The sequence below is a fragment of the Otolemur garnettii genome, unplaced genomic scaffold (genome assembly GCF_000181295.1).
Source record: "Otolemur garnettii isolate 467f Iridium unplaced genomic scaffold, OtoGar3 scaffold00023, whole genome shotgun sequence".
In the NCBI taxonomy this organism is placed as follows: Eukaryota; Metazoa; Chordata; class Mammalia; order Primates; family Galagidae; genus Otolemur; species Otolemur garnettii.
This window is the reverse complement of record NW_003852418.1, coordinates 22037369-22053206: the sequence shown is the minus strand read 5'-3', so window position 1 is coordinate 22053206 and position 15838 is coordinate 22037369. Positions and strand designations below refer to the sequence as shown.

Below are 15838 nucleotides of genomic sequence, written 5' to 3'. Positions count from 1 at the left end.
GAGGCGGCATAGCGGAGAGAAGGGGGAACTTTACTTAGAGGTAAGCAGAGGCTTTCCAGAGAGTGGGACGGGGCCGCCACACCGAGGCAGCTGGTCAGTGCATCCACTGCGATCCCAGCTCCTCCCAGATCCTTCCATATGAATTCCTGCTGGCCCCTCTCAGTTGTGGATGGCTTCAGTTTTCATATAAACCCAGTTTTCTTTATTCTGTATCAATAATTATAAATTGTTTTTTACCAGTGATAATATGATGGTGTCTGTTAGTCTTGTGATGTTCGTGGCAATTATGGTGTGCATTGTTCTATGCTGGGGATACTTATCTTCATTTTATGGGGGTATCATTATCTTTGGTTTTTGTCACAGGCTAGAGGTCCTGGGTCACAGGCCAGAAATCATGATTTACAGGAACAGCACATACTTGGTTAAATAGGTCACCAAATTCCTCATTTCACTTAAGGGCCCTCACCACCTTTCTGATCCAGAAGAATTCTCTCCCACCTCCCTTTAATCTCCTTCCATACCTAATCCGAGAGAATCATGCAAAATGTTTTTTCTCAGAATGCCTCTTTCACTTAATGTGTTTGAGATTCATCCATGTTGAGTGTGTGTCAACAACTGGTTCCTTTCCATTGCTGAGTGAACCTAAAAGTGAAATTTCTAGGTGATAGGGTAGATATAGATTGAATGGTTTTCCAAAGTGGTTGTAACACTTTATGCTTCCGCCAGGAATATGGCAGTCCCAGTTGCTCCCCATCTTTGTTGACACTTAACATTGGCCGTCTTTTTATTGTGGCCAGTCTAGTGAGTACAAAGTGATATCCTTGCAATTTATTTGTACTTTTCTCCGTGATAATTTAGAAGCTCCCCTGGGCATGCTCAACTTCCAGCCTGCCCAAATGAGCACCCTGCAGCCAGAGGAAGCCCTTGGGAGAGAGTCACCAGTTCTTGTGTAACCACAGATTGGCCCAATCTAGTTCAATTTTGTGTAATAAAACAGTGAGTTGTTTTTCAGTTGCTGTGAACCCCAAGGTTGCAGGTCACATATGCTGAGCATGCCTAGATGGACCAGTGGGCCTGATTTGTGTCCCAGAGCTAGTGGGACCTAAAAAATCAATCACAGGAGGAACCAGAGTTCTCAGATTTGAGCAACAGGGACTGAATTAAACGAACCTCGGATTACCTCCTGGCATGCTCCAATCAGATCCTTTTCATTACCCTCCACCTATAAAACCTGCCACAGCCTCCAGCGGGCTGGCCGGGGTGGGAGGGGGTCAGATTTGAGGATTGCCTGCTGTGTCCTTGTCAGCTAATTTGCAATAAAGCTTTGCTTTTCTCAAAAGCTGGTGCCATGGTGTTGGCTTCTGTGTGTGTTGAGCAGCGAGTGGCTTGCTCAGTAATACTTGCAGTAGGAAGCTATTGCTGTGCACAGAGATGGGAAGGCTGAGGGCTGTGCACAGGCACCAAGAGCATTGGCACCAGGGGCGATGTGAACAGTGTAGATTTCAGCACAAAATCCTGTAGGTGGGACAGTATAGGCTGTGTGAGTTCAGATAGTGGGAGCCATGTGCTTATTAGTCTCAGAGGGCTTCCTGAAAGAAGCAGACTATGAAGGAAAAGAAGTTGAAAAGGAAAGGCATTCCTGGAAAGAGCACAGCTGGAGCCAACATCTGGCATCAGGTGACCAAACAACCAGTGCAAGGTGAGCTCCCTGTTCTGATTCTAAGACAAAACAGTCGTGGTGCTTCCTGGTCAGCCAGTCCCAGCCAGAGGCCTGGGTCTGCTTGTCCCACAGCAGGACCTGGGGCCCTTCCCAGAAAATTCTCAAGGTTCATACAGTGACCAAGTAACAGAGGGGAGAAAATGCCCAATAACAATGGCAGAATCTGGGAAATAAAGCGATGGATGGTACAGAACACACAGCTGCAAACTGAGAATGTTTTACTACTCCAACTAAAGTATTCAGATAATTTGTTTTTCTTTTAGAACCCCCGGGAGTCCATTAATTTTCAGTCATAGTAATGTCATCTGTACGGTTTCCACCCCTAGGTTCTTGAAGTTCTCAGTGTGTATAAAATTGAGCAGATTAATACAAAGACAGTGAAATGAAAACATCAAAGTAATGGCCGCACAAGGCAGGGGGGTCTTGGCACCAACATGTGAGTGAGCAGGCATGAAGCTGCTGTAGTCCAGGCAGGGTCTAGGTCACCTGTGAAGTCACCGTGGGACAAAAAGCAATCCATTGCCTCTCCCTGGACTCCGTCTTCCCATCTGTGAAATGGGATTCTCTCTAATTTCCCTTTTAAGCCGGGGGCCCATACTTCCTAAGCACTCACCATAGTGGAAGCCCTGGGCTTTATGAAGATCTCATTAAAACCTCATGGCAACCATGCATGCTGTTTCTGACATGAACCTATTGTTAGATGAGGAAACTGAGATACAATTCAGTGATTTGCCCAAGGTCGAGAAGCCAGTAAGTAGTAGAGCCAAGGTTTGTACCCAGATGTCTATGAGGTCAGAGCACCCTCCTACCCTGGCAATGCAGGTGGTGTTAGGAAGTGCCACCATGGTATCTAAGTGTGTAGTTGCAGGCCAGTGGCCAAAACCTCAAATATTACAAGATCAGTGGGCACCTTGAAATGACTTCTGACCCCATCCACTGGCCAGGGTCCCAGGGCATCAAAGAACCCTAGTCTCCCCTGGACTCAGCTCAGCTCAGAGCCCACAGCCTACCCCGAGGGGTGTTAAATATAGCACTGAAGGAGTGCCTGGGGGCACGTGGGCCCTGCTGGCTTCTAGGGAGCAGTCAGACCCCCTGAGGTTCCACAGACACACCCAATCCCTGTTGCTTCTGAGCACTGTTAGGAGGAAAGGGTTGGAGGTCACCAGCAGGAATAGGGCGTCCTCCGTCAAACCTGGCTCCTACACAGGCATCTGGAGTGCAGCACAGTGCCTGTCTGGACTCCTCCCACCCAGTACCACTCCCACACCCAGGGGATACCCTAACCCTAACCCATCCGCTGACAGGCTGTCTGGTGGGACTTGTCCCCTTGTGTCTGGCCTTTGCCCTTTGCTGCCCTGAGCTCTGTTAGTCACAGGAAGTTGGATGCACAGGACTCATGGCATCCCCTTCTCCAGAGTCACATGGCAGAAGGTCCCCTCACCTAAGAGGTTATGTCCTGCCCAGGCTTAGCCAATGACTGACAGGGGCAAGGGACCCCTTGTCAAGGGTGGAGCTGTGCTCTGGAGCCGCTCTGGGGTTGGACTCTAGCAGGGAGTCCCTCCTGGCCCAGCCCCCTCACACCTCCCTCACCTTTCTCCTGGGAGCACACCTATGGACTAAATGCCGGTGTCCCTGAAACTCATATCTGGGAATCCTAATCCCCAATGAGATGGTGTTAGAAGGTGATGCCTTCAGGAGGTGGTCAGGTTTTTTCTTTTCCTTTAAAAAATAGGGTTTTTTAGAGATAAGATCTCACTGTTACCCACACAGGGGTACAGTGGTGTGATCACAACTCACTGCAGCCTTATCTCCCAGGTTAGAGCTATCCTTCCCCCTCAGCCTCCTGAGTAGCTGGGACTCAAGCAAGTGCCAGCATGCCCTGCTAATGGTGACTAGATCTTAGGGGCAAAGCTCTCATGAATGGGCTAAATGCCCTTATTAAAGCAACCCTAGAGGGACCATAAATGGGGAGGCTTAGAGCAACAGACATCGATTCTCTCCTAGTTCTGGAGGTTAGAAACCCAAAATCCAGGTGTCAACAGGTCAGTGCCTTCCAGGGCTGTGAGGGGAAGCTGCTCTGCCCTCCAGCCTGTGGACATGCAACCCCCAGCCTCCATCACTAAGTGGCCTTCTCCTGTGTGGATATCTCAGGTGCCTTAGCCTTTGTCTTGGTAGGACACTAGCCACTGGCATTAGAGCTGGTCCTAATCATTTGACCCCAGCTGAATCACATCTGCATCAGGCCCCGCTTCCAGGTTTTGGGGTTAGGACTTGAACATGAATGTTTGGGGATACAGCTCCCCCATAGCAGCTAAAGAGAATTCCTCAAATGCATATATGTGGATCTAGACCCTGAAGACTGAAGTTGTAAACCACTGTCCCTGAGAGGGGCCGAGCCCAGTCCCTGTGTAAAGTGGAGTGCAGTGTTGCCATGGTGAGTGGCAAGGATTCAGGTCAGGCCACGGAGAGACACCCCCCCACCCCCCGATCAGGGATTGGCATCCCCCAGGAGGAGAATTATGTGTCTCCTGACAGGCTGGTGGGACTTGTCCCCTTGCCCTCTGCTGCCCTGAGCTCTGTTGGTCACAGGAAACCAATGGAACCCAGGCTCAGTAGCCGAGAAGACCCAATGCTATCCTGGAGCCTGGGGGTGTGCTCCTGGTGAGGCTGGCCTCACACAAGCCTGTCCAGCCAACCAGAGATTCTCCAGCCCTTCCTGGAGCTAAGAAGCTGCTGCCTCGTGTGACAGAATCAAGCTCTGCTGTCATCTCCGGCCCTGCTCAGAGTGGTAGAGAATAGCCGCCCAGGTGCTGCTCCTGGGCCTGGGCAATGCTGCTTTCGTACTATGCTGCTTTCCTGAGCCAGGCAACCTCTCTGTGCCTCAGCTCTGGTGTCTATAAAGTATGCATGGTCCTGGTACCTTCCTCAAAGCACTGATGGAGAGACTCAGTAGGAAAGGTAGCAAAAGCTTAGTGGAGTGTGTGGGAGGCATGCAGTTGGCATCTGGCAGTGTGGTCTCCACCTCGGGGGCCAGGGGATGCAACCTCAGGGACATCTGGGGTACCAGAGGAAACCAGTCAGGTCTTAAGTTTCCCTGTATTTCCCAGGCACACAGAACGGTGTCAGCTCTGTGCCTGAGTGGGTGCTAGGCTTATAGGATGGAGGTTCTGTGGCCAGCCGGGCATGCAACACACAGGCAGCCCAGCCAGCCTTGGACCTTCAGGCTCCCTCTCCTGCTTTCATTGGTGCTAGGGGGAACCAGGTGGGCAATGTGGGGGCTGCCCACATGGCAAGGAGCCATCCCGGGTTAGGATGACCCCTCCTACCACACTTGCTCTATGAGGCAAAAAGGGGGTCTTGATCACCCAAAATGTGTAGGGACCCAGATGTGTCCCTCTGCAGGACAGAGAGCCTTTGTGGGGCACACATCAGCCTCTGGCATTAGCCAGAACAGAACAGATAAAAGTTCTAAAGGTTGGGCAGGATGTGCTTCTTGGGGAGCCACAGGAGGGGGCATCCATGCCAGGTGGGGATATGGAGCCTCCTGTTGCCTCCTGTCCTTATCAGGATTCTCTTTAATGAAAGGTGGGTTTCTAAATTCCATCAGCTCATCAGCTCAGAGCCCCACTGCTGTTTTCTGGGAAGGTGCAGACAGGCAAATGTCTCCATGGGTCCTGCCCAGGCAGGGAGAAAAGGCAATGACAGGAGAGAACCAGCTAGAGGAGGCTGAGCTGGGGAGGATGGGCTTTGGCGGGGGTGGGGTGGGGGCGCTGTCTGGAGCTCAGACAGTGGATGGGGAAGGCAGCTGGAAGCCAGGGTGCAGGCAGGGCCGTGGCAGGGGCAGGGTGGTGTCCGGGCTGAGAGGGGCAGCTTCACTGACAGAGCTCTCCAGAGCACCGCCTGCATGTTCAGCACCACGGCCAGTGCCCAGATGGCCCCCAGAGCAGGCTCTTTGGGAAACAGTGCCTCAGAGGAGGATTCCTGGTCCCTGACTCATCCTGAAAACCTGATTTCCAGGAAAACAGCTGCTGACCAGCTTGTGCCAGAATAGGGTGGAAGCTCAGGGGCACAGAGCCTGGGTGTGGAGACCTTTTAAAGGAAGGGTGTGGGGCCAGGCATGTAGAGGAAGACTCTAAGACCAGGTGGTTAAATAAGACCCTCAGAGTCAGGGGCTGCGTATCCAGAGGGGTGTTCAGGAGACCCACTTCCTTCCACCAGCCCCTGTGGAAGGAAGTCAGTCCCCAAACCGCTGCCCCTGGCTGCTCTCCTGTCTACGTATCCCCTGATGTGCCAGGGTCAGTAGCACAGAAGTAGTGCCCTCAGAAAGGGCTTGGGAGGGATGCATGCTGTTGGGCCACATGGGCACCCCTCCCTGAGTCTTGCAGTGGTGGACTCTACTCTGGTCCAGAGGGATTTGGGAACAGGGCTACTAACTCCAGGGGAGGGTCTAGGAATGTGGCCCTACTTGCAGGGGCAACCCTGCAGAGAACCAGAGAACAGACTCTCCTTCCTCCCATCTGCTGGTCTCCCCGCTGGCCAGTTCAGTCCGATGCTGGGTGCTGTCTACACTGCTGGCCTCTTGTAGGGCATGGTGAGAGGGTCTGCTGAGACGATGGAACAGCTTGAGTGCTGCTGTCTGGACCTCGCTCACCGTGGCTGGGCCTGACTGTGTGGCACAGCACGTTGACGTCCTGTGCTGTGTGGGAGGCACATGAGGCTGGAGTTCCCCCTTGCTTGTCTTTGCTTTTGGCTAGTTTTCCATTCTGCTGTCAGTTCCATTGTCCAGGTTCTGTTTTATTGTGTCTTGATTTCATTCAATTGACTTAATTGCTGGGTTTCACCCATCTCCTCTCTACCATGTCAGTGAAAAGCTATCCAGCCTCTTGTCCAGATGGGCTACTTGTAAGTACGACCCCCTCCCCAGAGCCTATTCCACAACCAGCCCGCTGTACTGGCACTCCTGGCTTGAAGCTCCTTTCCTTGGGGCCTCCCAGGCATCCGTCTGTTGTCCATTCACCCATCTACCCACTTCTAATATCTCCTTGGTGCCAGGCTCCAAGTGGGCACTGGGGCTCCAGCTCCTGGCTCCTACCCTAGAGCTCAGGGACCAGGAGAAGCAGGGTCTTTGTGACACAGCTCTGAGCCAGGGGCTGCAGGAGCCACCCAAAGGCCTCTGACAGCTGGCAACCCAATGACTTACCCAGGGTTCTCACTGGGACAGCAAATTTGGGGCATCAACTCCCTGTCTTAAGAACCAGCTTCTTCTTTCTTTTCTTTATTTTTATTTTATTATTTTTTTAAGACAAAGTCTTACTATGTCACCCCCAGTAGAGGGTCATGGTGTCACAGCTCACAGCAACCTCAAACTCTTGGGCTTAAGTGATTCTTTTGCTTCAGTCTCCCTAGTAGCTGGGACTATAAGCACCCACCACAATGCCTGGCTATTTTTAGAGACAGGGTCTTGCTCTTGCTCAGGCTGGTCTCCAATTCCTGAGCTCAGGCAATCTACCCCCCAGGTGTGAGCCACCATGCAGTGCAGTCCCCAGGCCTGGGGCAGGTGAGGCTGGGCTCCTGGCTCACCTCCTCAGAAGGGCCTTGGCCACATAGCCCTGCCCTGCACATGGTCCCATTTGGGGTCAGGGAGTCAGGCAAGGTTGCCTTCTCCAGTAAAGTTGCACTGTCCCGGGGCCACCCAGCCCTAGAGATACCTGAGGACACATGTCCTAAGGATAAAGGCCCACTGAGGCAGGGACCATCCAAGTTAGCAGGAGTCTAGCTCCCGTGATGGAGAAGCTCACACAGGCATCCCCAAGGCCTAGCCCCAAGCCCAGCTCCCCATGGCCTCCCTGCACTTTGTGGCCAAAGCCAGCAAACAGGGGCAAACCTGCTCTGTGCTGGACAGGGGAGGCCTGGCTGGGGCTCTGGAGGATTAGAGTTAAGGTTTGGGTAACCCCTTTCTCCCAGAAGCCCAGAGCCCTCCCTGTCCTGGACTGTGCCCGACTTGAATTTCCAGTCCCCCAAGGGGCCATCCATGGCCCTGCCCAGGTCACTGCCCTTCCTAGTGGTCTCTGACCTGGCCTTGCCACGCAGGCTTGTGTAAGTGAGGGAGCAGCCAGATCCACCCCTACTACATCCAACCTCGGCGACCATAGACCACCATGACACAGCCCACCTTCCCAGTCCTCCCTACAGATTCATGTGCTTGACACCAACAGAGCAGAGGGCGGGGCCTGGCCCAGACTTACAAAAAGTTTGTCATTTCCTTTTTCTTAAAAAAAAAGGAAAAAAGGAAAGACACAGAAGAAAAGGCTCTGGAAACCCCATGTTCATCTGCCCTGGTAGCACCAACAGTGGGCCTGGCCCTGCTGCTGCTGCTGGGGGGAGGCGGGAAAAGTGTCACCACCAAGACCTCATCAGCAAAGGCCCTATCTGCCCCAGGAGCTAAGGCTGAATCAGGGTGGGGCTGGACCCCTTCAAGCTGTGGGCTTGGTGGGTAGCCAGGCCCTTCCTGGTGACATGGAAGGAGGACTTGGGCAAATGGTCCCCCCAAACCCCCAGAGATCAGGAGCTGATAAATGAAAAGAGGAGGGGCCCAGGCTGTTCCATTCCAAAAGTTCTTAAGACACAGAAAAAGTAAGAATGGTGGGCGCTGCCTGTGGTTCAGTGGGTAGGGTGCTAGCCCCATATACTGAGGGTGGCATGTTCGAACCCGGCACTCGCCAGCTAAAGCAGCAATGACAACTGCAACAAAAAAAGTGCCAGGTGTTGTGATGGATGCCTGTAGTCCCAACTACTCAGGAGGCTGAGGCAAGAGAATTGCTTAAGCCCAAGAGTTGGAGGTTGCTATGAGCTGTGATGCCATAACACTCTACCGAGGGCGACAGAGTGAGACTCTATCTTTAAGGAAAAAAAAAAAAGGATGGGGAAGGAGTTGGAAAGAGAGAATGGACTGTGACCTCTGGGGAACAGGGAGGTGCTGGGCCCTGTGCAGGGGAGAAGCCCCCACTTTATTTATATTCTGAAATATCCACACATGGGAACACCAAATCCACCCCCATACCCATCAGGGCTTCCTTCTCTGTCCTGGGCTGCAGTCCGGGAACAGGTGGGTCAGGGCTATCCTCAGTGGAGCCCTGCATGGTCTGGACTGGCTGAGAGGGGCTGGGTGCTGCAGCTGGAGGGACAGAAGAGGAAGGGTGAGTGTCGTTCACAGGGACTTGTTCACTGCCCAAAGCTCTATATGCCTGGGGACAATCACAGTCCTTTGAGAGGCTACAGGGATCATTGCAGGGGCATTCCACCTGCTTCTCTGGCAGTTGACATCTCTCCACCCACGCATGTCCCAGATCTTGGCACCATGTCCCTGACCTGGGCCAGCCTGACAGCCCTTCCTGTGTTTCCCTGCACATGTCTGAGGCCATCCCCCTGTCCCAGCCCGGCTGTCACCCTGTTCCTGGCTCTACTGGGGTGTGGTCCCCGCAGGACTACTGAGGGAACTAAAGGTAGAGGAGCCAACAGGACAGGTTTTGCTCTGCACAGCAGAAGAGCGTGGGGCACTTACCTGTCCTAGGACAGGAAGGTGCGCACACGGCTGTGGACGGGGGTCCGGCAGATGGGACACAGTTGCAGGCTGGGGGCGCATTCCACACAGGCCAGGTGGCCGCAGGGCACAAAAACCACAGCCACAGCCCTGTCCAGACACACCTTGCACATCCTCTCCTCCTGCAGCTGTTGCAGCTCCTGTGCCACGGCCCCAGCTCCTAGGGGACCGAGAGCCCACCACACACTTGGCCTGGGTTCAGCTGGTTTCTTTAAGGGGGACAGGCCCAGGAAGTTTGCAGGCCCAGCCCTCACCCTCCATAAGGCCAATGAAGAGAGGTGGGCTGTGGTGCCGGCTGCCCCCCGCCCCAGCCCCTGCCCCTAAGGAGGCCTCAGCCCTGCACCTGGTTCTGGGGCACCTTCAGTCTGGACCTCTCTTCTGGGTATGAGCGGCTCAGGGTCCCTGTGGACAGGAGCTGTGGGCAGTTAGGAATGGATCTAGGTCTGTCCTCCAGGAGAAAGCAAGGCCCAGCCCAGAGACAGGCCCAGCAGCTGATGAGGTCTGGTCCCCACACAGAGGAGGCATGATGTCAGTGCCCTTGCTGCTATGCTAGCCATGATCCTCCCCACAGCACACACAATCCAGAGGCTTCCTGGAGGAGTCACCAAAGAGCTGCCCCTTGGCCAGGGCACTCTGCCTATCCCACACCGCTTGGGCAGTAGCCATAGGCACTTGTGCTGGGCACTATTGGGGGCGGTGAGGCCAGGGGAGGAGTAAGATGCAGATGGGGTGATGGGGCAGAAGCCCCTCTGGCCCTGGTGCCCCACACCCATCCTCAGGCTATGAAGCAAATCCCCACAGTAGCTTTACACCCACTGATCAGGAAGCTTCCGCCCTCCCTGATGTCAGCCCCAGCTACAGCACAGGCTGCAGGTGCCTAGAAATAGCGCAGGCTGGCATCACAGCCCTCACCTGGCAGGGTGGCAAGGTTTGTGGCTTCTGGCTCTTCCCATCGGTCCTAGAAGGAGCCTTGAGTGAGCAGACCCCCACTACCACCACCACCCAGAGACCTCAGGGAAGGCAGAACTCACCCAGGCCCCCAGCATCCGGGAGCGAGATTCCTGGACACTGTGTACAAAATCTCTTCCCTTTGACTGGAGCAAGAACTGACACCTGTGGACAGTGGGTTCCCATGGAGAGTGGACTAGGATTGTCAGAGCCCCCCAGTCAGGCTCAAGCCCATGGAGGGTCCTGCCCTCCTCTCCTGCCCACTTTGGAGCCAGCCTGCACAGAGCATTAGGAAAGCGTCCTGGAGCCCCCAGCCTTTCCAGAGAGGGGCTCCTGCAAGGAGCCAGCCTGCTTGCCACCGGCCTGCCTGCTGCAGACTTAAGAACACCATGGTCATTACCTGGGGAACCACTTCGCGTGCTCAGTCCAGGGGTCATCCCCTGGCTTCCAGCTCTGCAGACCTCCATAACAGAAGAAGCACCGGACCTTGTCCTGTTGGCCTGGGGTACGGCAGAGATGCTGACCAGCTCATGGCCCCTAGAGTGGCCCCTCTAGGGCTGAGAGCTAGGGTGGGGAGTGGGTGAGAGGATAGTTCCTGGGGGGCTCCCCTGAGGGGCTGGGTGAGGTGTTTCACGTGTACCTCACTGGTGCCAAAGGTGGAATAAGGATAACAATGTTGGGCAGACCGAGAACGTTCTGGAAAGGATTGAGCTGGCATTCCCATTGTCCACAGAGCCAGTGGGTGGGGCAGACCTCCAGCACCTGGAATGCCTGCAGCCCTGGAGCTTCAAGGACACAAGGGGCCCTCCCCAGGTCACACCTCCCCAAGACAGATTTTCAGCATAAGGAAGGGGGCTGCCCTCAAATGCCAGTCTGGTACCTGGCTTGGCTTCAGAGATTCCTTCTGTGGACAGGGAACCCTGTCCTGGAGGACCATGCCTCCTTATGTGGACAGGGGACCCCACTCCTGGAGACCCCGCCTCCTTGCACACAAAATTATGGGGCTCAGGGTTCCATATAGGGCTGTTGCCTACACAGGTGACACCTTCCTCTAAGCCTGCCCTGGACTGTCCTGGCCCAGAACCCTGTGCCTATGGGCCCCCTGCCCAGTCTAGGGAGGCAGGTGAGCTGGGGCTGTCCCTTCACTAGACAGCTTAACCATTTCAGCTACTGAGCCCCAGCTGCCTTGTGTGGGTCTGGCCCCTTTCCAAGACAGGGCCTGGACTGACTCCCAAGCCCATTGGTGACTATGACTGCCACAGTGCCAACACTTACAAAGCTCCACAGGGTCCTGTTGCCACCCCTTATCCTGGTAGGGGCAGAGCCAGGCCCCAGGCTCAGGCGTGACCACATGGGGCCCCAGCTGTGGGGTGAGGTGTAAGCCAGAGTCACAGCTAGAGCAGTGCTTGAGGGTCTGTGTTCAGAGCCTAGAGAAACTGCCTATAGGCTGAGTGGTCACCATGGCTGTGCCCAACATCTGCCAGCCCTGTGGACCTAGGCAGTGTTGGCTCCACCTGCCTCCCTCACAGAGGGTGCTGGGGAGCCCTGGCCAGCAGGGGTACGAGCATGGCCACAGTGGCAGGCCTTGAAGCTGACAACCCCAGGCTATGGCCTGCAGAAACACCAGGAGAGGCAGGCCCTAGGACATGCCACAGACAGGCTGTAGGACCTCCAACTTCTGTGGGGGGATGGGTGCATGGAGAAGGCAACACCCTGGCCTAGAAGGGTCCTGGAATAGTGTCCAGGTCCATAGCAGAAGCCCCAAGACTCACCTGTGTGGAAGAAGCCAGCAGCAGCTAGAGGCTCAGGCGGCACCCCTGCGGTCAGGGGCCAGTCATAGAAGGAGGCCAGCCGCATGTCCTCAGAGCCCATTCCAGGGAAGGCAGGCAAGGTGGCCCCAGCCCCCTCTTCCTCTTCCTCTTCTGCCAAGGAGTGTAGCAGACCCAGGATCTGCCCATCCACGTGGTCCCGGGCTCCCCAGCCGCCCCGGGTCAGGACGTGGCCACACAGAGAGTGGAGTCTGCAGTGTTCCTGTGTGGGATCATGGTCAGCTGCCCAGCGGCTCAGCTCTGGGCCACAACACAAGCACTTGGCCCTGTCTTCGGGGCCCATGGAAGAAACACCAGCTTTGGCCAGGTCTGCTGCAGAGATGGGCCTGGATGGCCAGTTCTGGAATATGTCCAGTCAGCCTGTCACTGGCCAGATCACATGTGCACTGCAGCTAGAGCAGGTCATGGGGCCCTGGTGTGGACTGCAGCGAGGGTAGCGGTGGGGGCTGTAGGTCCCGCTCCACTCCATGGGGCAGGCAGTGTCTCCTGGAGCAAGGGGATACTACAGACTAAGGAGGCCCCTCCCTGGGCATCCCCCGAGGATCTGGGGGATGAGGGCAATGTCAGTCCCAGGGCTGGGATAGGGGCAGCCTCTAGAGCAGATCATTAATGCCCAGGTCCAGGACAGACAAGTGGCCCAGGGGGTAGCAACCCTTGCATGTGCCCAGTGCTAGCCAGGTGGGTGACCTGGGCCTTCTCCTGAACCCTTGGACTGGAAGAGGCCTCTGTAGGTCTGGGAGGGCTCTTGTCCTTAGGCAGTGAATGTCCCAGTTGCCCCCTCCCCTTCCCTTTCTCCTCTGCCCCGCCTTCACTCCCTTCTTTCCCCTGCTTCTTTTCTCCCCTCCCTCCCCTTTCTTTCTCTCTTCTCCCCTGCTCTCCCCTCTTACTCTCTCTTACATTCCCCATTTCCCTTCCTCTAATTCAGCCTCCCTGGGTAGCCAAGAGGAAGGCTCTGATGTCCCAAAGTGGAACTGGCTTTGGTTTTAGTATTCCTGAGGTCTGCTATGGCCCAGACATCAAGGACATTTATGGAGAGGCAGTCCTGATGCTCCAGGCAACTGGACCACCCATCCCATCCCAGCCCCCTGGGACACTGTGGGGACTTCTGGGACAGACCCACTTTGCTCCAATGTCTGCCCACTTCCCCTGGGCCTGGCCCCTGGACTCCCCTACCCTGCAAGGGATGGCCCCGGGCCAAATAGCCCAGGGTGCCCAGGATCTTGGTCTGGGAGAAGCCCCATCCCAAGGGAGCCCATGGTGGTGTCTGTGCTTGCTCCAAGACAAAGCCACTGTCCTGAAGGCAGCTCCTACCTGTCTCCCACCCTGAGGGGGCTTTGCCTCATACCTGGTCCTGGCCACTTGGGCCCCACCAGCCAGCCCAAGCTCATGTGCTCCAGCTCCCAGGTGGGCAGAGTAGGAATTCCAAGGATACCTGGATGGCTGGGCAGGGCTGTCACTGTGGTGCACTGCTGGGCAGGAAGGCCAGGCTTCCTAGCTGCGTAGCTGGACAGTGGGTACTGCATAGGGCCAGGCAATGCAGAGGAGGGTCCTGACCTTCTTGAAGCATCCAGGGCCTGGCTCACTTCCCACTGCCAGCTGTGAAAACCTAGTGGCCACCCATTGTACATATAGACCTGTGCACACCTGCTCCCCATGCAGGGAGTATGGTGAGGGCTACACGTCCCTCCTGGGAGGCCCCTGGACACTCTAATTGCACCAGGTGCTCAGCCCCCATGTTTCTGGGTCCCAGAAAGACTCCTAAGCCCTCTCCTACCAAAGGCCCAAAGCCACCTGTTTCCTACAGAAAATCAAGGTAAAGTGTGTGGCTGGAAACCAGGTGGCATCAGTGTCTCAGCTGCGCCCCTCCTGGGCTCCTGAGGTCCCTACTGCATATGCAGGCCTGGCTGAGATGATGGAGCCCAGGAGGGAGTCTGCAGGGGGCAGAGGAGGGGCACCCAGGAAGCTCAGGGTTGTGGGAGGGGTAGGTTGCAAGGTCTAGGCAGGAAAGGTCCTGGAATGGGCAGGTGAAAGACTCAGGCTAGACACAAGGCAGAACTCCCAGCATGTTGGTCCAGGGTGACCTCTGGGTGCCTAGGCCTTTGCCCCTACCTGCCCTTCAGTTGGCTTCACATAGCAGTTACCTTCAGTCACTTCAGCAAAACTCTAAGTGTGACCTTGGGCTCTTTTGGGTGGATGTGGGCCTCAAGCCTACTGCATAGATAGGAAGGTGGGTGAGGAGCCCAGGGCACTGTCTCAAGCCTACTCATCCAAGGGGTACACTCAGTTTCCAAGTTTGCTTTGAATCTTCTGGATCTGGAGACTCACTATGCTTAGTGCTTGGTCTGGGAGAGGAGACAGTTTACATCACCTTCAGAAATACCAAACCCAAACTGTTTATCTCATACAAAACCGAAGGAAGGAAACTGCTAGTAGGGTCTGGACAATATGCTGAGGCTCTCCCGCTCACAAGAGGTAGAACCACCCTGTGGAGTCCTTTGCCTGAGCTGGAAGAGCCCCCTCACCCCTACATGTGCAGGTATTTCTCCAGGCACATGTGAGCGTGCAGCCCCAGAGAAGAGGGGCTGGGGGAGATGTTGGGTGCCTGGACTCTGCCATCTGTGGTCCTGTCTAAAATTCTCAAATCAGGGAATGATTGCTTATCATATGTTGCTTATCTAATTGAAAAGAAATACAAACCTAAAAATAACTGTCACATACCGGTACTTATTCCCGAAACCTTAGTAATAGCGAAAACATAAAGAAAATAAAAGTCACAGTCTGCACTGTCTCCATCGTGCTAGCAGCGTTTCTGGATTGACAGATGCCCTGTAGCGTTGGAAGATGCCACTGCAGGGAAGTGTGCATAGGATTTTCCACATTGTTTGCAACCCTGTAACTCTACAATTATTTCCCCCCCAAAAAAAAAACTGGAAGAGAAATCTGCATGCCTGTCCCTAGTGGGCACTGCACCTGGTTGTGCTGCTGTGCTGCTTCCGTCTGGACCAGATGCACTCTGGACACCTTGGTTTGCCGTCTGCCCATCTTCTTATTTACGTTGTGTGTCTGTTTTTCAGGTTAAAGGAACATTGGTCAACAGCCCAGGGCCCATCTCAAGGTGCCTCTGGGTCCCTGTGAATCCCCCTGATGGAACAGGCAGGAAGAGGCTGGATTGGGTGGGAGGCCAGGAGCCCCGGGTCAGTGAGATGGGACCTGGGCCCAGTGGGGCTCACGGAAGCCTGGAACCCCACAGATTTGGCCTGGTGGTGGCAATTTCCCCAGGAAATTCAGAACAGCCAGGGTTGGAGGGATTGATCACCATACATAAGGAGGTGGCCTGTTGAGGTCGGGAAAGACCTAGGGTGACCAGGCTCAGTGCTCTCCAGAACCACTGCCTCCCCAAAGTGAAACATGCACTGCAGTTGACAGTAGACGCTACAGCTAAAGCCAGAGCCTCCAGGGCCTCCTCCGCTCCCCCTTCCCCCCTTCCTTCCCCATCTTCACCTTCCCCCTCCTCCCCTCCTCTCTTCCTTACTTCCTTCCTCTTCTCTCCCTGTTGTCCCTCTCCCTCCTCCCCCCTCCCTCTTTCTTCCCTTACCCTCTTTCTCTCCACTCCCACCCTCTCCATTGCCCCACCCACTCTGGGTTTGCCCTACAGCCCTGGAAATCTTGGAATTTCAGTTTGGTGGAAAGCAGGAGAGGGTGGATTTGCAGCTTTTCCACTTGGACCACTGGGGGTCAGGT

The 15838-nt window shown here is 55.2% G+C and overlaps 1 protein-coding gene across 1 annotated transcript; it reads right to left on the bottom strand.

Moving 5' to 3' along the window:
- Positions 1 to 8865: 8865 nt before the first annotated feature.
- BIRC7 (baculoviral IAP repeat containing 7) lies at positions 8866 to 12395 on the bottom strand. Its single transcript, XM_023512048.1, has 7 exons — positions 12041 to 12395; positions 10669 to 10768; positions 10352 to 10433; positions 10233 to 10278; positions 9677 to 9735; positions 9282 to 9529; positions 8866 to 8894 (listed from the first exon to the last, which is right to left on the bottom strand). The coding sequence occupies exons 1-6, from the start codon at positions 12378 to 12380 to the stop codon at positions 9287 to 9289; spliced, it is 870 nt and encodes a 289-aa protein (XP_023367816.1). The 5' UTR covers positions 12381 to 12395; the 3' UTR covers positions 8866 to 8894; positions 9282 to 9286.
- Between the last annotated feature and the right edge of the window lie 3443 nt (positions 12396 to 15838).

Excerpts from the sequence above, each read along its gene's own strand:
- BIRC7 (XM_023512048.1), bottom strand. The coding sequence starts at position 12,380 with ATGGGCCCCGAAGACAGGGCCAAGTGCTTGTGTTGTGGCCCAGAGCTG. Across the intron at positions 10,434-10,668 it reads CACGCGAAGTGGTTCCCCAG|GTGTCAGTTCTTGCTCCAGT; the intron begins GTAATGACCATG and ends CACTGTCCACAG. Across the intron at positions 9,530-9,676 it reads GAGAGGTCCAGACTGAAGGT|AAACCAGCTGAACCCAGGCC; the intron begins GCCCCAGAACCA and ends TCCCCCTTAAAG.